This window comes from Ranitomeya variabilis, chromosome 4 (genome assembly GCF_051348905.1).
Source record: "Ranitomeya variabilis isolate aRanVar5 chromosome 4, aRanVar5.hap1, whole genome shotgun sequence".
Classification (NCBI taxonomy): Eukaryota; Metazoa; Chordata; class Amphibia; order Anura; family Dendrobatidae; genus Ranitomeya; species Ranitomeya variabilis.
The window spans coordinates 761,460,153-761,487,716 of NC_135235.1; the positions used below are offsets into that span (position 1 = coordinate 761,460,153).

Below are 27,564 nucleotides of genomic sequence, written 5' to 3' on the forward strand. Positions count from 1 at the left end.
AGCAGCCATATCTGTGGAGTGCGGCTCTGCAGGTGGAGGTATGTGGAGATTCCCCAGTACTGAGCGCAGCCGGGGACATTAACCCCTTCTGCACGGAGGAGACTCTTTTGGGGGTGTTGTGGCCACTCTCCTGAGCTTACAGTGCAGGCTCCGGGGACGTTGATGAAGATAATGGAGGCGGCGCACAGAGGTCCTGAGTGACAGCTGGAGGTGTTTGTGTCCCCCTGACAAATACACGTATGAGGGGCACATTAGAAGAGATTATTTCAGCGTTTGCAGGGCCCCGGACTATAAGAGCCCCCCTGACAGACTGCAGCATTAGTGCAGCACAAGGCGGCTCTTTTAGATAAAACCCCTGGGGGGGGGGTGACAGGTTCCCTTTAAGGGGAATAGTGAGTAAAGTCTATTGTTCGTGGCGCCACCTGTGGTGTTCTGTCAGTGGGGACCGACGCCGCTTTAAGGGGTCCCCTGGGGTGATGAGATGGCGGCTAGTCGGTAACGCCTCCCACAGGTGGTGGGGTCCCCAGGGCTCCCAAGGTGTATGGCAGAGGTGGTAGATTGCCGGTAAATAAGTGGAAGACACAGTGTTGTAGTGTTGATGGTAGGAGTGCATTCCAGAGTACCAGGTACAGGTGTCCTGTGGTTCGGCCGGCTCGGAGGCAATGGAAGATTCCCTTTCACAGTTGAGGTCCGTGAGCCTTTCCTCCTTGCGCTGTTGTATGAGGTCCCTGCTGCCTGAAGCTTACAGGCAAAGTCCTCTTTTCCCCTGTCCTAGAACAGGTACTTGCATGACGGGCAGCTTGAGCAGTTTTACAGGGTCTCTATCATGACCCAGGCTCTTCAGGTGCTTCTGCATCTCAGGCGTGGTGTGGGCCGACCACTTCAAGTTCTCAACCCTCCGGTTCTGTCGTGCGTCCTGGAGAACAACTCGACCTCGGGCTCCCGGTACCAGGTTACTGCACTCTGGTTCTGAGGGTGCCTGGCCGCAGTTCCCCTCTGAGCCCTTTATCTCTCCTCTGCTCCTTTCCTCTGTAGCTCCACCACATTCAACCCCTCGGGTTCTCTGTCTTCCCTGTAGCTGCAGCACTTCTCTGGCTGCACGGCTCCGTTGTCTGCACTCAGTTCCAGACTTCCTTCTCCTATCTCTCCCTCCTGGAGATTAGCTAGCTCCTCCTCAAGACCAGGATGCCTATAGCTAAGGGAAGCTCCCCTGAATCCGGGTCCTGAGCTTCCCCTTCTGGCCTGGATTTGGAATGTGTTGTGTGTGGGTGCCTTACCTGGTAAAAAGAATTCCCCTTGCCTCCAAGCATGATATCGCCCTCCCCGAAGAGAAGGCAACATCACTGTAACAACCGGTTACCAGGGTGTTACACTCCCCCCCCCCCCCCCCCCCCCGTTAACTCCAGTACTCCTGGACTGGGAAAGGAAAACATAAGCATACAGGTTAAAGACAATTTTTGAGACATGCATGTCAACAGGTTAACTGGTGAAAAGCTAAGCATCCCTTTATGGGAGGTACGGTTCTTGAACGTTGCATAACAAAACTTTACATAAGCATTTATCTATTTATATAAGTGCACTCAGGTAAAGTGCAAACATTTGGATAGCAAGGTGCATTGGCAGTCCTGGTCTCTGCTACGCCATGCAGTTCTGCTCCAGGTTTGAAAAGCAATACAGGTATACTTACAGTCCTGCTCACGCTACCAGCGCATGGCAATATCAATAAGGGGCACCTGAACAGGTACCAAACTATTTATAATACTGTCCTCAAGTAGCACTGTCCATCTAAACTGTAAAGAAAAACATTATAACATATTCACACAATTACGTTTACGCAGGTGAATGTCTCGTTATAGTTTCTTCCAGGGCAGGTCCTGGTGTGCACAGCTTCCTGACTGGGGAAGTCTTTTGGTGCAGGTGACTCCATAGAAAACTGTCTGTGAAGCCCGGGTCTGCATCCCACTATCAGTGGCTACACGGGTACGAATCTGCTGTGTTGGGCACCGTTTAACGTGTAGAGCATAGTATCCCCTTTCTCCATGGTGCTGAGTATAGGTCACTTTGTCATGGGGTACAGATCACGGTCAGGGTGTCCCCTTAAGAGGTGTGACTCCACGTCTCTGCGGTTGATAAATAATTCCATATGTCCTCCTTGTTCTCTAATAAACCCCCATCCTTTGTGCAGGTTGAAAGAAACAACAGTTCCTGTTCTGATAGGTCCATTATTGATAGATCTAGCTGTACGGGACTGAGCCTTAGCTAGCAGGTTCCTTTCCTCCATAGCTTCCCATCTAGCTCTACGATGCGTTTCCTCTGTGGCCAGTTTTAAGATCTGCCGTCTGCAGTAATTTTCTGTTTCAGTGATTCTAACATTATTAGCTGCTGATAGGGCCTCTACTAGGAATCCCATCCACGCCATCAATGCATATGCCCTCACAGTTATCAGATACCCTGCTGGCAGAGTGTGCTGGCCAAAAGAAGAGATGGAAGCTGCAGATGTGAAGACACGAAAGCTCCAGTCCTCACAATGCATGGAGGCAGGGCCGGCGTCAGCACCCGGCGTACCGGGGCAAGTGCCGAGGCCCTGAACAAATGGGAGGCCCATTCGTGGCCGGGATACCAGGGGGCCCGGGCCGCTCCCCCAGCAGCTTCGGCATTACTTGAGCTCAGCCGTCACTTAAATAAACATGGCCGTGCACTGTGCAGCGATGTCGCGGCCGGGCGGACACACAAGCAAAGTTAAAGGCACAGTGTCTGCCTGACCGCATCAATAGTAGCAGACACAGCTGCAGAGATAAAGGTTGACCAGGTCCAGGCATAGACATTTCAGGTCCAACCTGCTTTTGCTTTGATATTGGTACGTGGCTGACCACCACTGTTGCCGTGCGCTCCGGGTTCCGTGTGCCATTCTGTGTTTCTGTGATTGATAGGCTGCTGTACACACATACAGCAGCCCTGCCCTGCCCTAGGCTTTGTTTAATTATGCACCTGTGTCTCAGCCTGTCTCACCCTTTATCTGTGGTGCTGGCTGGGCAGTGTGGAGGTTGGACCTGAAATGTCTATGCCTGGACCTGGTCAACCTTTATCCTCGCTTGCCCCTCTGGCACCATGGGAGTGATTCAGTAATGCTCCAGGTACAGCTTGCATTTAATGTGCTCTTGCTTTTAACTCGTTTAGGAGGCCTCTCTGGCACAGCGAATATAAAAAACATAGAGTAGGACTGCCCCATTATGAGAATGCCGTGAAGTGGCGGGGTAGCTCAAAGAATTGATCAATTGTTTGCTAAATGTCTCATTTTGAAAATACAGTTAGAAATCAATATGTATTACGTTTTAACCATAGGCAGCGCTGGCTTCTCCCCTCTTTTGCTTTGGTATTGTGTGTGTGCATGTCTGCGTATTGTGTGTGTGTGTGCATATCTGCGTATGTGAAGGATGAGGGGGAAGGCTAGGCCCTATGTAGTATATCTTCATTTCTCCGCCGTATCTGTGCATCATGAATCGTGGTATGTGGGCCCACTGAGACTCTTTTGCCCGGGGCCCACAAAAACCTGGAGCCAGCCCTGGATGGAGGTCTCCATTCTAAGTCTAACACACAAAGATTGTATACCAACAGAAAGGAGAGTGTTCGAGGTTTGATAAGCATCCAAGCCACCATCACGGATGAAACAAGGAGTATCCAGGAAAACATCAGAAAAATGGCACCAAAAGATGAGATGCTGAGAGAAAGCCTAAGGCAGCAACAACAACAGATCTGGAAGGAAGAGCAGGAACATGAAGCGCCACGGCAAGACACCCTCTGCATGGATGTAACATCACACCAATAATGAAACCCACGGTGGTTAGCCGCACATAATATATATACCTATAAACAGGCACCACTCATTGATGATATAGAAAGAAACTCTTTATTCAACATAAAAAAACACCAAACATGGTGAAAATAGCCCACAGTGGGCAGCAAATGAGAGACAACAGATACAGAAAAAAAAAGGGTAGACACCTGACGACAAAATCATGAAGAGATAACCTATAGATTACTGACGTAAAAATACTAACTTGGAATGCTTTGTATGTAAACAGAGGTAGTATGTTATAATGTATATTATTATAGTCTCTGCACAATTAGTCACACTGCAATGTTGCATACCAAAACCACATATACTCCCAATACAAGGAGAGGCTAATACACCTTATGTGCTACATAATAGGAAAATGCACAGAGACTATACTGACCCTACGCATAAAGTACAACATCAGTTCATATTTACCAGATAGAATAGATAGCCAGGCGTCCACCACACCCGACGCGCGTTTCGCACAAGTTGCTTCGTCCAGGGGTGGTGAAACGCTGGTAAGGTACCTTTTTAAATAGATTGAGGCCACACATAACGACACACAGCTGTGGAAAGAAAAGCGGAAGTAACGCCGAGAAACCGGAAGTGACGAGATACTAACGAGTACCGCTGCCATGGTAATGCTGGCCACGAGTGTTAAAATAGCCAGCCTTCGCTAAATATTATATATAGGTCTGAAGAAAAGTGAACTTATCAATCCTGAATGCCGTTTTTGGTGCAAAAGGGCAGAAAACAAAAGTCCACATTATCGCAACACTCCGGTCCATAAGTACTTCCGGGTAACCGGCCGAAAAGGTGAAGTGACGTGGAGGTGAATGTGCCGAGAACAGGAAGTGCCGGGAGTGCAGTGTAAGTGCGCCGCGCTGTTTACAAACAGTAACCCAGCAACGGACGCACAGAGTGAATGATCGGAGGATGGTGACATAAGAACCTGTGAGAAGGAATGTTATTAGTTGAACAGCAAAATATAAATAGGCAAATTGTAGCATGCTAAAACAGTGATACACAGTGGGCAATAGCCCTATATATATATAGATAAAAAATACACATGTAGAAAATATGTGCAACATTACAAATCGATCAACCCTGCAATGCAATATTAATAGTGAACAGTGAATAATAATCCTATGCACATAGAAGGAACATACGTATAAGAAAAAACATATAATAAAAGTATGCAACATTGCAATACGATCAATTGGCAGCAAACACATGACAATTTAATAAAACCACCCCTGTGCACATAAAAATACACTTTAATACAGATGAACCAGTACACTGGTGAAATTTTAGACTAATTAAACATTAATTATAACGCAAACTATAAAACTATATTGGAGACCAAATTTGAGACTCCATAAAGTGAATATAGTGCCAAGAAAGAGGGAATTTTTGATCCACAGTCACAAAACTTCATATGGAGAATATGGAAGAAAGACATGAATCCACAGCCTGAATATAGAAAAGGGAAAGATAAAAAACACATATTAGAAATTAAAACCAACGACACACGACAGCTCAAACAGACATTTATTATAAATAGCCTTATTAAAAGAAGATGAAACATCATAAAAAAGATTACCAAGACTAATGGGGAAGAGAAGGGGGGAGGTGAAATAGCCGACGTCCACAATGGGATATATAAATAATTAAGCAATTATAAGAAGGGCTGAAAACTATTGTATTCATTTAATCCAAACGGGGAGATGGGTTTAAGTTTGAAAATCCATTTTGTTTCTTTCTGTGCTAACAGTCGCTTCCAATTTCCCCCACGTGGGCCAATGAATACCCTATCAATGCCTTTAAATTTTAGACCTGAGGGATCACAGTTGTGTACCGCCTTAAAATGGCGTGGGATGGATTTTAGTGTTGATGTATCTTCCACACTTGCGGCTCCTTCAATGTCCAGAATATGCTCCCGGATACGTCTTCGGAACTCGCGTGTTGTCATACCCACATAAATCAGGCCGCATAAACAGGTGGCATGGTATATGACAGCTTTGGTGGTGCAATTAATGTTGTGGGTGATCAAATACTTCTTTGTCGAGTCTGAGTTGGCAAATTCTTTAGATTTCTCTACATTTATGCATGCAACACACTTATTACAAGGATAGCACCCCCATGCCGGGCCTTTCGAGCCAAAAATAAATTTGGGTGTGTCTCCCCTATGGTAACTGTGTACCAGATGGTCACGAAGATTACGGGCTCTTCTATAGGTTATCGAGGGGGCATCTCCAATGAATTGAGAGAGGGTACTATCAAGTGACAAGATCGACCAGTGCCTTTGTAAAATCTCAAATACCTCATGACTGCGAGAGTTATAGTCGAGAATACATCGTACCTTGGTATCAGCTATTTTATTCTCCAACGGTTTATTCTGGAGCAAGTCATTCCGGTTGCTCAGCCGAGCTCGTGTGTACGCTTGGCAAATTGGTTTCCTGCCATAGCCTCGTTCTCGAAATCTGCTACACACATCTTCAGCCTGTCTTTCAAAAAGAATGTTGTTAGAGCAAATTCGTCTTGCGCGCAGAAATTGACCTGTTGGAATATTATTTAGTAGATGCCTGGGATGTTGAGAAGTAGCGTGGAGTAAGGTGTTGGCTGCCGTCTTTTTCCGAAAAAGGTCGGTCTGAATATCACCTGAATCGTCGACTTTAATAAGGACGTCCAAGAATTCAATTTCTTGTCTGCTACTCTTGTATGTCAGCTTTTTGTTTAAATTATTCTTATTCAGGTGATCAAAAAAAGAGTGTAGGTCTCTTTCAGATCCTTGCCACACCACAAGCACATCGTCAATAAAGCGCCACCATGCTATAACACCTGAACAAAAGGCATTAGGATTAGACTGAAAAATGTCCCTCTCCCACAGCCCCAGGAAGAGATTTGCATACGAGGGCGCACAAGACGCCCCCATAGCAGTCCCCTGGAGCTGCAGGAAGAGGGACTCCTTGAAGTAAAAAGTTGTGTGTTAATATAAAATGCAGAGCATTAATCAGGAAGTCACACAAGGCTGGATCACATCCACTGGTTTCCAGAAAAAATTGAGTAGCTTGTATACCATCCTGGTGATGGTTAGGTGGTAGCTCCGGTAGTGGTGAGGAGGCAGCAGGGTCAGTGCAGGCAGTAGACTTTCCTGAAGAGTTGGGTTTTCAGGTTCCGCCTGAAGGATCCGAATGTGGTTGATAGTCGGATGTGTTGGGGCACAGAATTTCAGAGGATGGGGGATATTCGGGAGAAGTCTTGGAGGTGGTTGGGTAAGGAGCGAATAAGTGTGGAGGAGGGAGGGAAGATATCGGGAGATTAGTTCAGAGACGTATGGAGGAGACAGGTTATAGATGGCCTTGTAGGTCAGTGTTAGTAATTTGAACTGGATGCGATGAGGGAATGGTCGCCAGTGAAGAGATTTGCAGAGGGGAGAAGCGGAGGAGTAGCGAGGAGAGTGATGAATTAGTCGGGCAGCAGAGTTAAGGATGGACTGGAGAGGTGCAAGGGTGTTAGCAGGTAGGCCACAGAAAAGGATGTTGCAGTCGTCGTAGCGGGAGATCATCACACATCCTACATCCCATAGCCCAGTGCCCATATACCCATCACACATATCCTCCATCCCATAGTCCAGTGCCCATATACCATCATACAATTCCTCCATCCCATAGTCTCATGTCCATATACCCATCATACATATCCTCCATCCCATAGTCCAGTGCCTATATACCCATCACACATATCCTCCATCCCATAGTCCAGTGCCCATATACCATCATACATATGCTCCATCCCGGAGTCCAGTGCCCATATACCCATCATACATCCTCCATCCCATAGTCCCGTGCCCATATCCCAATCATACATATCCTCCATCCCATAGTCCAGTGCCCATATACCCATTATACATATCCTCCATTCCATAGTCCAGTGCCCATATACCCATCACACATCCTCCATCCCATAGTCCAGTGTCCATATACCCATCACACATCCTCCATCCCATAGTCCAGTGTCCATATACCCATCACACATCCTCCATCCCATAGTCCTGTGCCCATATACCCATCATACATCCTCCATCCCATAGTCCAGTGCCCATATACCCATCATACAAATCCTCCATCCCATAGTCCCGTGCCCATATACCCATCACACATCCTCCATCCCATAGTCCTGTGCCCATATACCCATCACACATCCTCCATCCCATAGTCCCATGCCCATATACCCATCACACATCCTCCATCCCATAGTCCTGTGCCCATATACCCATCACACATCATCCCATAGTCCCGTGCCCATATACCCATCACACATCCTCCATCCCATAGTCCCGTGCCCATATACCCATCACACATCCTCCATCCCATAGTCCCGTGCCCATATACCCATCACACATCCTCCATCCCATAGTCCCGTGCCCATATACCCATCATACATCCTCCATCCCATAGTCCCGAGCTGGGTGGCGCTGAGCAGGGAGTTCCTGGAGATGTGCTGTTATGTAACCTGGCAGTGCGGCTCTGTGTGCGGCCGCTGATGATGCGATTTTCTACGCCGGTAACAATAGAGCGCGGCAGTAATAGAGGAGGGGGATTCATTTCTGTCATGTGCTCTCTGCTCCTTTCTGGGGTGCAGACAATGGCTGGAGCTTATGTTCCCAGGGATGATAGATGTCTCCCACCCGGTCAGTGTCTGCTGAGGTGTTGTGGGAAAACTGTTGCTCATAGCAACCAATCACAGCTCCGCTTCTTGTAAACAGCTCTAGTGAAATGAAAGATGCTTAGTGATTGGTTGCTATGTGGAATGGACGTGGCTTGACACACACACATACATACATACATACATACATACATACACACACATACATACATACACTCAGCTTTATATATATAGATTTTTTTCTTTCCGTCGGAGGGCCCAATTCCAGCTGTTGCTGTCGGACCTGTGATTTCTATCTCCTCCACTGTGTACAGGATAATAGAGTATAATAAAGTAGTTATGGACGAGACGTAACTAACATTGTGCAGTGACTCTGCTTTCCATACAGTGATGGATATTTCTTGTTGCTGACACTATGATGTTTTTCACTTTAACCCTTTGTTAAACCCCTCTGATCAGTGCGATCACACAACATACCAGCCTCTGATGGCTCCGGTGATGCCCTGTACTACTGTAGTGCCGTGTATCATCACTGCTGTCAGTGTAATACTAACGGCCCCATACACATGAGATAAGAGTTGGTGAACTGTCATTTGGCAGACGGCCATCTCTCCCGACTCCCCCATACACACAAATATTCCAGCTTTCCTGGGGTCTGTATGAGAGAGTCGCCTCCAGACTCCTCTAGCGGAGGATTATCTATAGGAAGAACAAGCGAATTATCCTCTGAAATTCAGGATGTCAGATCCTTCTCTACCCTGACATCATCTGTCGGGAGGCCCCAAATACATTATATAGTCGCCCAAACCCCCGAAATCAGTGATTTCATGGAACTTTGGTCTAATGTGTATGGGGGCGGTAAAAGGTAACTTATTGGACGCTGCCTCTGGCCTAATAGACCTTCATACATTGCAGCCCAGACACCATTATTAGGCATGTAAGTATCGTAATAACTAGGCCGCCCCATACTATCGAGTACTTGGGGGCGGGGGACATTCAGCCAAACTCTGTCTGACCTGAGATCTAACGTGATAGAAGATTACAGTGCGGGGAAGACGGGAAACCTTCATATAGACGGCCGGTGGGGATGGAGTCAGTGACCGACTCTGGCCACATATGTTCCTACGGCCGTAGTAGAAGATGAAGATGTCGTCCTCACCATGAAGTAGTTATTTCTCATGTCGCGTGTAATGAATATCTCCTGCAGTATTGCTAATGCCGATTCCAGGGTCGGTAAATGAGACGAGAATTAGCGTTATGGAAGATGAGTCTATGAGGAACGTATTCAGCTGCCGACTCCGAGGAGGAAACTGCTTGTTGTCTGTGGCCTAAATATATAGGATTTATTAGTAGATGTAAAGAAGGAAACTAAATACTGTAAAATAATAAATCTCCTCATATGTTTCCCTTATTATCTCCAGTAATTGTATTATTACAGGATTCTTATGATATTACATCGGCTCATCTTCTCATTCAGGTCTCTACAATATCGGATCCTCTCAGTGAAGATCTTCTACAAAAGAAACATTTTCCTGATTTACCCATCACAGATGGATATGGACAGAGACAAGATGGCGGAGAGGATATTACACCTCACCCTAGAGATCCTCTTCCGGCTTACTGGAGAGGTGAGAGATTCTGATGACGTCACATTACATCATTCTTATCTATGGGAATAACAGATGGACAGAACTGGAGAGGTGAGGACTCTGGAAATGTCTGTAGTGAGATTTATTAATGTGTCTCTCCATTACCAGGATTACACAGTGGTGAAGAAGACCTCTAGTGAGCGCTGTCAGGACCCTGTGCCTGAGGGATGGGGAAGACCCCTGAGCCCAATCACGGGGCCTCCACCTCACCCCCTGATCCATGAGGACATCAATGACCATAAGATCCTAGAACTCATCTACAAGATGATTGAGCTGCTGACTGGAGAGGTGACACTGCTGGGAATGCTGGGACATTATACAGTAACGCTATGAAGGGATCGGGGGGATGACGGTATCATTGTATGTGTAAGGTTCCTATAAGGTGTCAGGATGTCGCTGTCTATTTCTCCATGGAGGAGTGGGAGTATTTAGAAGGACACAGAGATCTGTACAAGAACGTCATAATGGAGGTTCCCCAGCCCCTCACATCTCCAGGTAACAGACAGGACTAAATACACACGGCCTATAATTATCTGTATGTAAAGAATGAATTCAGTCCCTGTATGTGTTTCCTCCAGATCTATCCAGTAAGAGGACAACACCAGAGAGATGTCCCCGTCCTCTTCTTCCACCAGACTGTAAGCAAGAAGATCCCAATGCTACTCAGGACCATCAGGTAGATGGAGAGAAGGTGTCAGGAGATCTCCCCTATGATGTGTAGACGCCGGTGAAGGTCTTGTGCTCAGTCTTGATTTATCCACCAGTATTATATGTTTTATACTTGCGTAATGAGAACGGTGGAGATGGCAGGATTAGAGCTGATCATAGATGGGATTTCTCCATCTGTCGGTGACTTTTATAATATTTGTTTCAGGGTGAAGATCTGACCCATATTAATACTACAGAGACATATGTGAGGGGAGATGAGTGGTGTAAAGAGGAGATTCCCACATATGACTACCCAGGTGAGTAGTAACCACTAAATGCAGAGAAGTCACAGATTCTCCTCAGTCACCGGCTGTGGCTGCTTTATCGGTGGTGTAGTCCGGCCGTATTACCATGATCACCATTTTGCCTCTAGACCACAACATTCTCCTCCACCCAAAACTGTTCTAATGACTTTGGGCATTGAAAGCCCTTTTCTATAGAACTTACAACCTGGTAGATCCACCTACCCCCTGGTATTACTGTGAGGGTGATCCCTTAAAGTGAGATCTATATGATTGCTTGTACCTGACCCAATATAGGCCAATGCGCGTTTAAAGATTCACACCGAATACAGAGTGAGGCTGGAGTCACACACAACGTATAAAAATACGGTCTGTTTTTTACGGCCGTAATATGCACAAATGTTCCCCGAACAGTGATCCGTATGTCATCCGTAGGCAAGGTGTGGCTGCATATTTTGTGCATTTAAACCTCCGTATGGCATCCGTACGGCGAGATTTTCTCACCGGCTTGCAAAATGGACATATACTGTATATATGTCAGTGAGACACATATATATATACACATATTCATATTTCATACTGCGCTAAATATCATAAAAGCCGGTAATTCAATTTTCAGCTTTTTTAAGTCCTTACCGAACCTGACAGGATATGAGACATGGTTTACATACAGTGAACCATCTCATATCCATTATATTTTTACATATTCCTTACTAATAATGTTAGTAGTGTGTGTGCAAAATTTGGGAGCTCTAAATATTAAAGGGTTAAATCACGGACAAAACTGGCGTGGGCTCCCGCGCAATTTTCGCCGTTAGAGTGGGAAAGCCGGTGACTGAGGGCAGATATTAATAGCCTAGGGAGGGACCATGGTTATTGAAGCTGCGCCCCCTGGTAGCATAAACTCATTTTAACTGTAGCGTGAGAAAATATTAAGAAAAATTCACAAGTTACAGTTCCTATGAGTTTACGCCACCAGGGGGCGAAGCTTCGGTGACTGCACCGCTAGTCACCGAAGCTCCGTTGCCTTCATTTCATTCATTCCCCAGTCTTTTACAGCTGGGAGCGGCTGCATTAGCAGCGCTCCTGGTTGTAACTGTATTTAACACCTTCAGACGGATTTACTGCGTGGGACATGGCTTTATGTGCTGCTCTGATTGCATATTCATCTGTATTGGCCTATGACAGGTCGCTGATCCCTCACTGACCTGCCCCCATGTTACATAATGCATATAATAGTGTTGATATTATTGTTGATAATGCCTATAATATTGTGGCTATTGTGAGGCTTAGAAAAAAAAATTACATTCTTCAAAATGTCACCAGCGGCGCCTGTCCAGTAGCATCTATCTCTTACTTATAGACTGCGCAGGCGCCGCCATCGCCGGTGACATTTTGCTGGATGTAATTTTCTTTCTAAGCCTCACAATAGCCACAATATTATAGGCATTATCACCAATAATATCAATGCTATTATATGCATTATGTAAAAATGGGGGGCAGGACAGTGAGGGATCAGCGACCTGTCATAAGCCAATACAGATGAATATGTAATCAGAGCACCACATAAAGCCCCACCCCAGAGCACCACATAAAGCCCCGCCCCAGAGCACCACATAAAGCCCCGCCCACAGCTCCACCCCAGAGCACGAGAATCTCATTAACTGAAAACTACAAATACAGATTAATCAACAACCACAAGACGGATTTCATCACCAGGTATCGGTGTAATCAGTATAACGGCACCAACCTGACAGTGTCTGTAGTCACTGAGCACAATCCTGCTGACAGGTTCCCTGTAAGACATCTCCGCTCTGCACTATTATACACAGTTCTCTATAAATGTGTAATATTTCTTCTTGAAACTCATCTGACAGAAAATATTGGAGCTTCCGATAGTTTAGATTGTGAAGTCACCGAGCCCCGTGCTCTAATTCCCCCAGAGAGGTTTCACCACTAGCTCCTCATTTATTACTGATGGAGACTGTTCAGTTTGAGCATTTCAGTAGATGTTATTGTCTATAGTCAGTTTTTGATTACAGTAGTGTCCAGAATCCTCTGATTTATCCTCTTCCCGCAGCCAGTTTTGTGTTCTTAATCTGGCCCCATTTTTACAATCTGACGTGGTCACTTTATGTGGTGATAACTTTGGAATTATTCACAAAGGATAATAGAAAACAAATGGATCTTACAAATTATTTTCCAGCTTCTCACAATACCCTACATACGATTGTACACTACTCTCTGGGCACATGGCAGTGTTCAGAAGGGAAGGAGCGCCATTTAGTTGTTTGAATGCAGATCTAGCTGGAATAGTTTGCAGACACAATGTATTGGGAACAATGTTCGTGGTCAACTGGCAGCTCAAAAGATCTCCACCATGAACATGCTTGGCACTATCTTCTCTGCTTTCCATATCCCAAGGATTGCCTTGCTCATCGGCCTTTAACACCATTACATGGATCTGGACTTATACTGGGACCCCTAGGCTTGGACCATGGTGTTAACTGCTATTCTGTGGTGTTAGATGGCAAGGAGAATAGTCAGGTAGCTGGGTCAGAACTAGAATACAGAATACAGAATCAGAAGACACAAGAGTAGTCAGTAAATGGGCCACGGTCATAGCAGGAAACAAATACACAAGCTGAGCACAGAGGACTGAACCAGAGGAGAACAACGCTGTTTCTGGCAGATTCCGGCCATGTGCTTTGAGCTTTAGTAGGGTGTGGTACTTTTCAATTGGCTGAAGTAGGGAGCAGATTACTCCAGCTGGACAGCAGGAACAGATCCCAGATGAGATTGGATGAAGTCATATAAAAATATAGTGCACGTCACTCTGGAACTAGGGGGGTGTTCGGAGAGGGATACCACTCCCTTATCATGCACAAATCAAAAATTCCGGCACTCAAAAATGTCTGCAATTTAGATTTATTTTAATGCAATCCCAAATTCATAACGTTTCGGTGTGTTACTTAGACCTTCCTCAGACGGATTGCTGAAAGGTGAAAAGCATCAACTGTAAACAGCGCGTGGCAGAGGATAAGCTCCTATATGGTAACAGCTTATCCTCTACCACGCGCTGTTTACAGTTGATGCTTTTCAACTTTCAGCAGTCTGTCTGAGGAAGGTCTAAGTAACAGACCTAAACGTTATGAATTTGGGATTGCATTGAAATAAATCTAAATTGCAGACATTTTTGAGTGCCAAATGAGATTGGATGCACCATATGCAGAAACCCTAATATGACTAAATGACACAAAACTAGAATAGTCGAAATTCTCATAAAGTGATTCCATTTAATAAATTAATTCACTGAGGGTTATAATCTGTACTGTGATGCAGCGGCAGGTCCATACACAGTGAAATGGTATTGACCCAGGCAAGTTCAAACAAAAAGTATTCTTTATTGTGTTACTTCACACAGTCTATTAGCAATATTATTATTATTATTTATTTATATAGCACCATTAATTCCATGGTGCTGTACATGAGAAAGGGGTTACATACAGAGTTATAAATATCGTTTACAGTAAACAAGTTTACAGTGACAGACTGGTACAGAGGGGAGAGGACCCTGTCCTTGCGGACTTACATTCTATGTGATAGTGAGGAAGAGACAGAAGGTAGGGGCGAGGTGGCGGCTCTGGCGATGGCGAGGCGGCAGAATGGTTATTGCAGGCTGTAGGCTTTCTTGAAGAGATGAGTTTTCAGGTTCCGTCTGAAGGAGCCGAGGGTGGTGGATAGTCGGACGTCTTGAGGCATGGAATTCCAGAGGATGGGGGATATTCGGGAGAAATCTTGGAGGCGGTTGTGTGAGGAACGAATAAGTGTGGAGGAGAGTAGGAGGTCTTGGGAGGATCGGAGATTATGTGAGGGAAGATAGTGGGAGATTAGTTCAGAGATATAGGGAGGGGACAGGTTGTGGATGGCTTTGTAGATCAGTGTCAGTAGTTTGAACTGGATTCATTGGGGAATTGGGAGCCAGTGGAGGGATTTGCAGAGGGGAGAAGCAGAGGAGTAGCGAGGAGAGAGGTGGATTAGCCGGGCAGCAGAGTTGAGGACAGATTGGAGTGGTGCAAGAGAGTTAGCGGGGAGGCCACAGAGGAGGGTGTTGCAGTAGTCGAGGCGGGAGATGATGAGGGCATGCACAAGAGTTTTGGTAGATTGTGGGCTGAAAAAGGAACGGATTCTGGCAATATTTTTGAGTTGGAGGCGACCAGGAGGTGGCAAGAGTTTGGATGTGCGGTTTGAAGGACAGGGCAGAGTCGAGAGTTACCCCGAGGCAGTGAATTTCAGGTGCGGGAGAGAGCGTGATGCCGTTTACCATAATAGATAGGTCAGGTAGGGGGGATACGTTAGATGGGGGAAAGATGATGAGTTCGGTTTTGTCTACATTGAGTTTTAGGAAGCTAGAGGTGAAGAAGGAGGATATGGCTGACAGAAACTCCGGGATTCTGGACAGCAGAGAGGTGATATCTGGGCCAGAGAGGTAGATCTGAGTGTCGTCCGCATACAGGTGGTACTGGAAGCCATGGGACTTTATGAGTTGTCCTAGGCAAAGAGTATAGATGGAAAAAAGTAGGGGTCCTAGGACAGAGCCTTGAGGGACTCCCAACAGAGAGAGGGCAGGATGAGGAGATGGTGTGGGAGTGGGAAACGCTAAATGTGCGGTTGGAAAGGTATGAGGCAATCCAGGACAGGGCAAGGTCTTTGATGCCAAGGGAAGAAAGAATCTGTAGCAGTAGGCAGTGATCGACTGTGTCGAAAGCAGAGGACAGGTCAAGAAGGAGGAGGATGGAGAACTGTCTGTTAGCTTTGTCTGTGAGTAAGTCATTAGTAATTTTTTTCAGGGCAATACACATTAAACGGCTTCTTCATCCAGGCCAAAGGAAAATGTACAGTACACAGATTCTTCACACAATCCATTAGAAATACACAGTAACCGGCTTTACTTAGCAGTCCCTACACAGGCCAGACTTCCCTTTGTCCAGTTTCCCTGGGGCAACCGCCCACTGATTCCATGTCTATTTACTCACGCCGTGCATCTCACGCAATCCTCCGGATTGCAGCCTGGCAACACAAGACAGCCCGGGACACAGGGTGTCCGTTTCTTTTGCCCGTGTGTTGCTCCACACACAACGAGCTCTGCAGACAACTTCTCTGTCTGCTTCCAAACCAACACTGACACACCTCCCCCTCTACTACAGGGTTTTTAATCAGTCCATGCTTCACTATTCTAATTACAGCCACACCTGTGTCTGCAGTATGCCCTCATGGCCTCACTATGCCTCCATGCACATTCTGGAGAGCACAAACAGCACCCCCTAGCTGTAACAGGGGTTACTGCCTCACAGTACATATGTGGTCAAAATTGTTGGTACCCCTCATTTAATGATTTAAAAACTAACTGGTCACAGAAATAAATTGAATCTGACAAAAGTAATAAGAAATAAAAGATCTATGAAAATAAACAAATTAAAATCAGACATGGCTTTTCAGCCATGCTTCCACAGAATTTTTCAAAAAATAAATCTCATGATATAGGCCTGGACAGAAATGATGGTACCCCTGAAAATAATGTGACAAAAGGGACATGTTATAATGAGGTGTGTCCACTAACTAGCATCACAGGGATCTACAATCTTGGAATCAGTGAGTGGCCTGTATATAGGGCTATGGATAATCACTGTGCTGTTTGGTGACATGGTGTGTATCACACTCAACATAGACCAGAGGAAGCGAAGGAAAGAGTTGTCTCAGGAGATGAGAAAGAAAATTATATACAAACATGTTAAAGGTAAAAGTTATAAGACCATCTCCAAGCAGCTTGATGTTCCTGTGACTACAGTTGCACATATTATTCAGAATGTAAGATCCATGGGACTGTAGCCAACCTCCCTGGACGTGGCCGCAGGAGAAAAATTGATGGCTAATAGACAGATAATACAAATGGTAACAAAAGAGCCCAGAAAAACTTCTAAACAGATTTAACGTGAACTTCAAGCTCAAGGAACATCAGTGTCAGATCGCACCATCCGTCATTGTATGAGCCAAAGTGGACTTCATGGGAGTCAACCAAGGAGGATACCATTCTTGAAAAAAAAAAAAATCATAAAATAGCCAGAATGAAATTTGCCAAGCTACATGTTGACAAGCCACAAAGCTTCTGGGAAAATGTCCTATGGACAGATGAGACAAAAATTGAGCTTTTTGGCAAGGCACATCAGCTCTGTGTTCAGACGGAAAAATGAAGCATATCAAGAAAAGAACACTGTCCCTACTGTGAAACATGGAGGATGCTCTGTTATGTTCTGGGGCTGCTTTACTGCATCTGGCACAGGGCGTCTAGAATCTGTGCAGGGTACAATGCAAGGGATTCTAGAGAAAAATGTGCTGCCTAGTGTCAGAAAGCTTGGGCGTAGTCGCAGGTTATGGGTCTTGCAACAGGATAATGACCCAAAACACACTGCTAAAAGCACCCAAGAATGGCTAAGAGGAAAACATTGGACTATTCTGAAGTGGCCTTCTATGAGCCCTTACCTACATCCTAGTGAGTATCTTTGAAAAGAGCTGAAACATGCCGTCTGGAAAATGTAACCTTCAGACACGAGACAACTGGGGTAGTTTGCTCCTCAGGAGTGGGCCAAAATACCTGTCGAGAGGTGCAGAAGTCTCATTGATAGTTACAGGAATTGTTTAATCGCAGTGATTCTCTCAAAAGGTTGTGCAGCAAAATATTAAGTTAAGGGTGCCATCATTTCTGTCCAGGCCTATTTCACGAGTTTTATTTTTTTTAAATTCTGTGGAAGCTTGGTTGAAAAGCAATGTCTGACTTTCATTTGTTCATTTTCATAGATTATTTATTTATTAATACTTTTGTCAGATTCAAGTTATTTCTGCCACCGTTGTGGATTTTTCTGTCATTAAACGAGGGGTACCAACAATTCAGACCACGTGTGTAGGAGGAATGAATATTTTGACTCCACAGCCACTTTCCAGAAATTAACACGCAGTGGATGTTGGAGAGTGAAAATTACACATTTGCCATTTTATTACCCAGCACATAGTGCCCAGATTGTGCTCCAGGAGTCACACACCGCAAATTAAGTGGATTCTTCTCACTATATAATATTGCTAAATACGGGGATCCTAAATGTTGTTTGAGCACACTGCAAGACTCAGAAGTGAGAGCGGATTTTGCTGGATTGGTTTATATAAACTCTGTTACTTTTCAACAACCTTTGAACCACTAGTGGTGTGGGAACCTCTGTTTTTCCATTGACAGATGATAGACCTGAGTGGGGACTTGTTTTTTGTGAGATGAGAATTAATATTATTTTTGCCTACATAACATTGATTGGTTTCTTTTTATTCGATATTTGGGAGGCAGAATGAACAAGCAGTTGAACACCACGCACTACTGGCTCATCCAGCAAGGTTTTCTATTAGACTGTGAACAGTCATTGTCTTGTTAAATAACACCATGTAACACAATTTTTGTTCCTGGCTTCCAAGTGTAATATTTCAACTGCTTATGAAAAACGACTACATTCAGCACAAACTTTGATTTTATGACCACAGCCCAGAAAAATGTCAAAACTTGCATGGTAAATAGACAAAGACAGTCAAAAAACTCTCAAAGGTTCAGAAATGAGTGGAAGTTCTAGATATGCGAGTTTACTGCAAATCGCTTTTTCGAAGAAGCCCTCAAATGTAGTCCCCCATCATGTTTTTGTTATACTGTCCTTGGTAACAACATTGAAGGTCCAATATATCTTGATGAAAGCGCCCGCCTTGCTCCTCTGAGTTCTCATGTTCTCCTTGAACTTGTCAAGATGAGCGTCAAGGATATGGACTTTGAGAGACATTCTGCATTCCATTATGGCGTAATTCTTTAGAAGAGTCTGAATCAACTGCACATAGTTTTCAGCCTTGTGATAACCCAGGAAGCCATGAACCACTGCAACGACACTGTTCCAAGCTGTTTTCTCTGTCCTGTTCAGCAGCTTGGCAAACTAGTCATATTCTATGATCTTCTTGATTTGCGGTCCGACGAAGATAGCAGCCTTGACCTTTGCCTCTGACCGCTTTCGAAAGAGACCTTGGAGGTACTTGAAGCTGCTGACTCCTTGTCAAGAGCTGTAACAAATTGCTTGATGAGGCCTAACTTGATGTGCAGTGGTAGCATCAGCACCTTCAGAGGTTCTATCAGCGGCTCCCACTTGATGTTGTTTTTCCCCACAGAGAACTCGGTCCGCTGTGGCCAGTCCTTTCTGTGATAGTGTGCCTTAGTGTCACGGCTGTCCCAGAGGCAAAGGAAATTTTGTGAAATCGCCTTGAAGGCCCATCTGGAATGCCACCATTTTAAAGTCTCCGATGACCTCCCATCCATAGTCCTCATACTTCAAGGCACTAAGCAACATCTTGATACTGGTGTAGTCCTCCTTGAGATACAAAGAGTGAGCCATAGGCGGAGACACTCGGGTTATAAGTGATACCTATAGCCTCAAAAAGACCGGCCACATTGTTGCAGAAGCACAACCCATCTTCTCAACAGAAGAAGTTGGAAAATGTTTGGTGATGCTTTCTTTGATCTGTGGCTTGCACACTTTCATCCAACAAGGTCCACTGCTTGAGCCTGGATGTCAGAAGCTCAGCATTGGACTTGGTAAGACGAAGGTCTCTGATTAGATTGTTGACGTCTTTCTGGTTAGGAAAAAATGGCCTTCTCTCCTCAACCGCATCTGTGAAAACATAATCTTGCTCTCCAATATCTTCCTCGCTGTCCGACTTACTATTTTTTTCCTGAAGATGGCTGATCCCTCTTCGGGGAAGATGGAAAAGGTATCTCGGGGCAGTGCGATACTGGGGCAATAGAAGAAGTAATGTCTGGATAAACGATTTGAGGCGCATTCTTGCTTGTGCGACGTTTGGCAGGATCCAAAATGCAGAGGTAGCAGTTGCTTGAGCTGTTGGTCGGTTGCTGCCAAATTCACGGGATAGCAAACTTCACGGCTCTTTTCTTCCCTGTACCAAACTGTAACATAGCAGATATAATTATTATATAAATTTAAAAGCATGAAATTTTACACATTACTTAATACATATTTTACTATAGTGCATTGAAATATGTGAAAATGTTGTTAATTGCAACTCCTTAAACTGTACTAGACCTAAATCATTGAAATTCTACAAAATAAAGCACTGCCATCTAAACGAGTAGCAATTGTTCACCTTACCTTCAAGAGATTTCTTGCAATATTCGCATGTGAAATGAGGTGCCCAGGACTTGTTTTGATCCCCGACAGGCATGCCGAAATATGCCTTGTAGGCCTCGCACATCTTACGACATGCTTTCATGGAATACTTTCTCGCTCTTGTCTTTATAAATTGTCCACACACATAGCAAAATGCATCTGCTTGGTGCAAACAACCTCTTGATGCCATCTAAAAAAATAATTGCTCTTTACGATTCCTTTTTCTGTTACTCAGCAATAACAAACCGAAATGTTGGTTCGAGTCATCTGTGCTTTTATACTTCCATGACTACTATTGAACAGTCCTAGAATATTCTTGAAAGTTCTAAAAGTTTCTAGAATCTTCTAGATAATTCTGGAAAGCTCTGCACAATTCTAGCAGTTCAAGAATATTCAAGAAGACTACTCCGTATTGAATAAGAATCGAGTTTTTCCTATCGCCACGACAGCACCCCTACGAGAGAGGGGATCCGCCCACCTTCCGGACAGGAACCTACAGAATTTAAAGGGGCGGTCCCCATCACCACTCCAGTTTGGGTTCCTGTCCGGACGGCGGGAGCCTGCAGTATGAACTTACCCGGGTCCACCATGCCTCTGTGCGGTGTCTATTAGGAACGGCAGAATCGGGGGCCCGGAAGCAGCATCGGGTGTGTCCTGCATGCAGACCACCTCTCGTCTGGCCATATGGAACGTGCTCCAGGAGTCGGGCAGTGCCGTCCTGGTCCGCAGATCTAGCGTGCGGTCTGCGTATCACCGGCGCTGGTGAACCCGGAAGAGGTTGTTACACTTCTGGGGGAGGAGTATGGCTGCAACTATGAAAGGGCGGCGCCTATGGAATGTATTGTGCGGCAAGATGTCCTCGTTAGGGGGCACAGAGCACCCTCAGGAAGAGGTGCGGGAGCAGCGCAGCAAGAGCGGTAGTGGCCGCTCATGCAGCAGCAGCAGCAGAGTGGTACGGGGGCAGGGGAGCGCCCCAGCGTCACAGAGAGATCTTTCTCCTCCAAAACCGGTATTCACGAATTCAGCCTTATGGTGAGTGTTAACAATACACCTGATGCTGATATGGTCCGTTATTTTGTGCTTTGTTTTAGGGTAAAAAGACAACTAAATCTAAGCATAAGCAATGTGCTTTATGCACGACTCCAATGCCTGACAATTATACTAAAAGGCTTTGCCAGGCTTGCATCTGTCAGACTTTAGAGGAAGAAGCTCCACTTCGTTCATCAGACCTCAGAGCAGTCATCAGGGAGGAAATAAGTTATTCCCTTAAGGGCAGCCGCCATGAGAGATCGGTCAGGGACGTATCTCCTGGATCTAGCCCATCTATACAGGAGGGTGAATGTTCTCGCCCCTCATCACCATCCTCCTCGGATGAAGAGGGAAGGCCATGTTTTTCAGTGGAAAATATGGATATGTTAGTCAAAGGAGTCCCGTGCAACCGTGGGTGTGGCAGACAACAGGGAACCAAGATCTGCGCAAGACATAATGTTTGCAGGCTTGTGCCAGAAGAGTCGTAAGTCATTCCCGGTAGTAGATACAGTTAAAGAACTCATTAAACGGGAATGGGATAAACAGGACAAAGGTTTTTTGCCGTCATCTGCAAAGAGAAGGTATCCCTTTGACGATAATGACTTGGCGGAATGGTCGAAAGTCCCTAAGGTGGACGCAGCTGTGGCCTCTACATCTAAGGCAGGTACCTTGCCTCTGGAGGATGTAGGTCTTCTGAAAGATCCGTCCGATAGGAAGGCGGATATGTTTTTGAAGAAGGTCTGGGAAGCATCGTCTGGAGCATTTAAGCCTGCAATCTCTAGTACTTGCACGGCTAGATTTGTCATGGTTTGGATAACCCAGCTAGAGGAACAGCTGAAATCCAAAGTACCTAGAGACAAAATACTGAACTCCCTATCCCAAATATGTGAGGGGGTGGCATATTTGGCGGATGCATCAGTGGATTCCCTGAAACTTGCAGCCAGATCATCAGGTCTCTCAAATGCCGCCCGCCGAGCATTATGGCTTAAGACTTGGAAGGGGGATGCCCAGGCAAGAGCTAAACTTTGTACTATTCCGTGTAGGGGTGAGTACCTGTTTGGCCCAGTATTGGATGACATCCTGGCTAAAGCTGAGGATAGGAAGAAAGGTTTTCCTAAAGCTTTCAATCCTACCTTTAGGAATACCTTCAAGAGACGCTTCCCATACCGAAGACCTTACCAAAACCGAGACTGGGAATCGACGGATCCGAGGAAGAGAGGTTCGGACCTTAATACAGCATCATCTTCCTCAAGACGTAGAAGAAATTACCATTAATACAGGTCTTCCAGTAGGGGGCAGGTTAAGACACTTCTATACACAGTGGACCAGAATAACTTCCAGCAATTGGGCTCTTGGTATAGTTAAATCGGGATTCAAATTAGAATTCCAGGAGATACCTTCTGATTTTTATATTTTGACTGCCCCTGATTCCTTAGACCAACAGAAGGCCCTGGAAAATGAGGTTCAGATGTTAAGAAAAAAGGAAGTTATAGTAGAGGTTCCAAAAGATCAGCAGGGGAAAGGGTTCTATTCCCCTTTATTTTTGATCTCCAAACCAGATGGATCCTTTCGAACCATCATAAATTTAAGGAGATTGAACAAGTATCTACAATACCATGCCTTTAAAATAGAATCAATTAAAACGGCGACTAAACTTCTTTTTCCCAGATGCTATATGACAGTCCTGGATTTAAAGGATGCGTATTACCATCTGCCCATTCACAAGGATCATCAACAATACCTCAGAATGGCGGTGCGCTTAAACAACCAGGTCAGACACTTTGTTTACTGTGATGCCATTTGGTCTATCTATGGCACTAAGGGTGTTTACTAAGATTGTGGCGGAAGTGATGGCCCATGTCAGAGAACAAGATACATTAATCATACCCTACTTGGATGACTTCCTTGTAGTGGGAAATTTGTTTCTTCAATGTAAAAAACACCTAAATCATGTGATATCTTCCTTACAGGACTTAGGCTGGCTAGTCAATCTGGAAAAATCAAGATTAAAACCATCAACGACTCAAACTTTCCTGGGTATTCTGCTAAATTCGGAAAATCAAATGTTTTCTTCTGGAAGAAAAGAAACAGAGGATTGTGCACAAAGTCAGTGCTGTGACAAAAAAAACAGATCTGACTTTGAGAGACGCGATGTCCCTTTTGGGATCCTTAACATCTTGCATACCGGCCGTCCAGTGGGCACAATTCCACACTCGAGTATTGCGGGCCCAAGTCTTGGATGCAGAAAGGAGTCTTCAAGGTCAGTTAGGCGGAAGACTCAGACTTTCCACCAACACTCTGGACAGTCTGAAATGGTGGCTAAATACCAAACAGATGGAAAAAGGGGTGCACTGGAGTATAGTACCAGACAACACGGTCACAACCGAATCCAGTCCGATAGTTTGGGGAGCTCATATAGGAGATGTTTGGACTCAAGGGCAATGGTCTCTCTTAGAGGCCCAAGAGTCCTCGAATTGGAAGGAGCTTACGGCTGTAAAAAAGGCTCTACTCAGGTGGCTCCCATCTCTGCGGGATTCACATGTAAGAATCCAGTCAGACAACACAACAGTAGTAGCATATCTCAACCATCAAGGAGGGACAAGATCAAGGTCTCTAATGAACACCACCACAGACATACTCGACATAGCTGAAGCTCACTTTTGCTCTCTTTCAGCTGTGCACATTCGAGGAGAGCTCAACACAGAGGCAGACTACCTCAGCCGTCATTCTCTTCGTCAGGGAGAATGGGTTCTAAATCGACGGGTGTTCAAACAGATAATAGACCTATGGGGATTGCCCGATATAGACCTATTTGCAACGAGAGAGAACAGACAGACCAGGAAGTTTGCTTCTCTTCGGGTAGCGGACAAACCCTGTGTAATAGACTCCCTTCGGATTCACTGGGATTTCCCTCTGGCATATGCATTTCCCCCAATGTGTCTGATCCCTATAGTCCTCAGAAAGATCAGGGAGGAGAGGGCGAGAGTGATCATGATTGGCCCCTTCTGGCCCAGAAGGGCATGGTTCTCTCTACTCAGGGCAATGTCTGTGACCGACCCCTGGGTATTGCCGGCCAGTCCGGAACTTCTTTCTCAGGGTCCATTCCGTTACCCCAATGTGGAATCCCTGCATCTGACGGCGTGGAATTTGAGAGGGAGTTATTGAGGAGGAAAGGGTTTTCAGAAGCTTTGATACCCTTTTAAATAGCCGAAAAGAAGTTACCACTAAGATCTACTGTAAAACCTGGAAAAAGTTCCTTGCCTTCTACCAACATCCCTTTTCGGGCAGGGTTCCAATTCCGGCTATTCTAGAATTTTTACAGAAGGGCCGAGAATTGGGTTTAGCGGTAAATACTCTGAGTCCAGGTATCGGCCTTGGGGGCATTATATAACAGCGATGTGGCGGGAAACAGATGGGTATCTAGATTCATTAAGGCCACCGAACGTAGTAACCCGGTTTATGTTCCTAAACTACCACCATGGGATTTAAATTTAGTGTTGGATGCTTTAACAGAACCCCCATTTGAGCCGTTAGTCTGTCTCCATTAAAAATTTAACTTTAAAAACAGCCCTACTGATAGCACTGGCTTCCGCTAGGAGAGTGAGTGATTTGCAAGCATTGTCGATAGACCCCCCCTTATTTAACGGTCTTTCAGGATAGAATAGTGTTGAAGCCAGATCCAGCAAATCTACCAAATGTAGCCTCCAAATTTCATAGAAGTCAGGAAATTTTCTTACCATCATTCTGTGACAATCCAGTCTCAGCGAAAGAGCAGAAATGTCATATGCTAGATGTTAGAAGAACATTATTAGAGTACTTGCACAAAACAGAACCATGGAGGCAGAGTAGGGCTCTGTTTGTTTCATTCTAGAACCCAAGGAAGGGGGCGAGTGTAACAAAAGCATCTATCGCCAGATGGATAAGAGATGCGATACATTTGGCTTATACGTCCAAGGGCCAAGCTCCGCCAGACGGCATCAGAGCCCACTCTACTCGAGCCATGGCCTCATCCTGGGCGGAAAGAGCGGACGTCTCCATAGATGTAATATGTAAGGCGGCAACGTGGTCATCCCCTTCCACCTTTTATAGACATTACCATCTTGATCTATCATCTGAGGCCAACATAGAGTTTGGCCGTACAGTACTTAGTACTGTAGTCCCTCCCAGGTGATTAGTCTTTGAATGTCTCTCGTAGGGGTGCTGTCGTGGACTCTGTAAAATCCTATTACCGGTAAGTAAAAACCGTTTTTTACTGAAAACAGAAAAATTTCAAAATTTCATTATCTTGATCACAGAAGCAAAGTTTTGCTGGAACTACAACTATTTTCTATTTGTTTTATGGTTAAGAAAACACACTGTCTACCCAGGAAAAAACATAATTGTTACATAGTGTAATTAAAGCTTTTTTTACATAGCTTGACATTTTTATGGACAGTTTAAGTAGAAATGTTCAAAAATATAAAACTCAAGGATATTTTATTAAAAAATAATTGTTTATTATCTTAGCAGATAACTGTGCCAGGAGATCAGAGGGACAGCTGACATCATCAATTTTAATATCTGATGATCTTGAGATCCCACAAGATACAACTGAAGTGAATGCCATTACTCCAGATATATCATCATCCATTCACGGCAAAGATCTGTCATCTGATCCTATGAAACAGGTCCCATCTTTTGATTCATTACTGTCTACTAAGGAAAATCAAAGTCACAAAAGAGGCATTAAAAAACAAACTGCTCCTAAAGCAAAGAAGTCCTTTTCATGTTCAGAATGTGGTAAATGTTTTAACAAGAAATCAAATTTTGTTATACACCAAAGAACTCACACAGGGGAGAAGCCTTTTTCATGTTCAGAATGTGGAAAATGTTTTATCCAGAAATCAGATTTGGTTTATCACCATATAACTCACACAGGGGAGAAGCCTTTTTCCTGTTCAGAATGTGGGAAATGTTTTACTCAGAAATCAGAATTGGTTAGTCACCAGAGAACTCACACAGGAGAGAAGCCTTTTTCCTGTTCAGAATGTGGGAAATATTTTAAATGGAAAACAAACCTTTATCAACACCAGAGAACTCACACAGGAGTGAAGCCTTTTTCCTGTTCAGAATGTGGGAAATGTTTTACCCAGAAATCAGCTTTGGTTAGTCACCAGAGAACTCACACAGTAGAGAAGCCTTTTTTTCCCTGTTCAGAATGTGGGAAATGTTTTAACCAGAAAAGGAATCTTGTTAGTCACCAAAGAACTCACACAGTAGAGAAGCCTTTTTCCTGTTCAGAATGTGGGAAATGTTTTAACAAGAAATCAAATTTTGTTATACACCAAAGAACTCACACAGGGGAGAAGCCTTTTTCATGTTCAGAATGTGGAAAATGTTTTATCCAGAAATCAGATTTGGTTTATCACCATATAACTCACACAGGGGAGAAGCCTTTTTCCTGTTCAGAATGTGGGAAATGTTTTACTCTCAAAGTGCATCTTGTTAGACACCAAAGCATCCACATAGGGGAGAAGCCTTTTTCCTGTTCAGAATGTGGGAAATGTTTTACCCAGAAATCAGAATTGGTTAGTCACCAGAGAACTCACACAGTAGAGAAGCCTTTTTCCTGTTCAGAATGTGGGAAATATTTTAAATGGAAAACAAACCTTTATCAACATCAGAGAACTCACACAGGAGAGAAGCCTTTTTCCTGTTCAGAATGTGGGAAATGTTTTACCCATAAATCAACTTTGGTTAGTCACCAGAGAACTCACACAGTAGAGAAGCCTTTTTCCTGTTCAGAATGTGGGAAATGTTTTAACCAGAAAAGGAATCTTGTTAGTCACCAGAGAACTCACACAGTAGAGAAGCCTTTTTCCTGTTCAGAATGTGGGAAATGTTTTAACCAGAAAAGGAATCTTGTTATACACCATAGAACTCACACAGTAGAGAAGCCTTTTTCCTGTTCAGAATGTGGGAAATGTTTTAACCAGAAAAGGAATCTTGTTAGTCACCAGAGAACTCACACAGTAGAGAAGCCTTTTTCATGTTCAGAATGTGGGAAATGTTTTAAACGTAAAGAGCTTCTTGTTAGACATCAGAGCAGTCACACAGGGGAGAAGCCTTTTACATTTTCATAATGTGGTGAAATATTTTACTTGGAAATCTACTGTTAATAAACATCAGAGACGTCA

General features: G+C 44.7%; 1 protein-coding gene across 1 annotated transcript; it reads left to right on the plus strand.

Moving 5' to 3' along the window:
* Positions 1-3: 3 nt before the first annotated feature.
* LOC143766861 (uncharacterized) lies at positions 4-27,564 on the plus strand. The gene is made up of 7 exons (XM_077254850.1): positions 4-38; positions 9,981-10,131; positions 10,261-10,440; positions 10,524-10,647; positions 10,731-10,828; positions 11,027-11,117; positions 25,895-27,564. Exons 2-7 carry the CDS (start codon positions 10,054-10,056, stop codon positions 27,508-27,510), a joined length of 2,187 nt encoding a protein of 728 aa, XP_077110965.1. The 5' UTR covers positions 4-38; positions 9,981-10,053; the 3' UTR covers positions 27,511-27,564.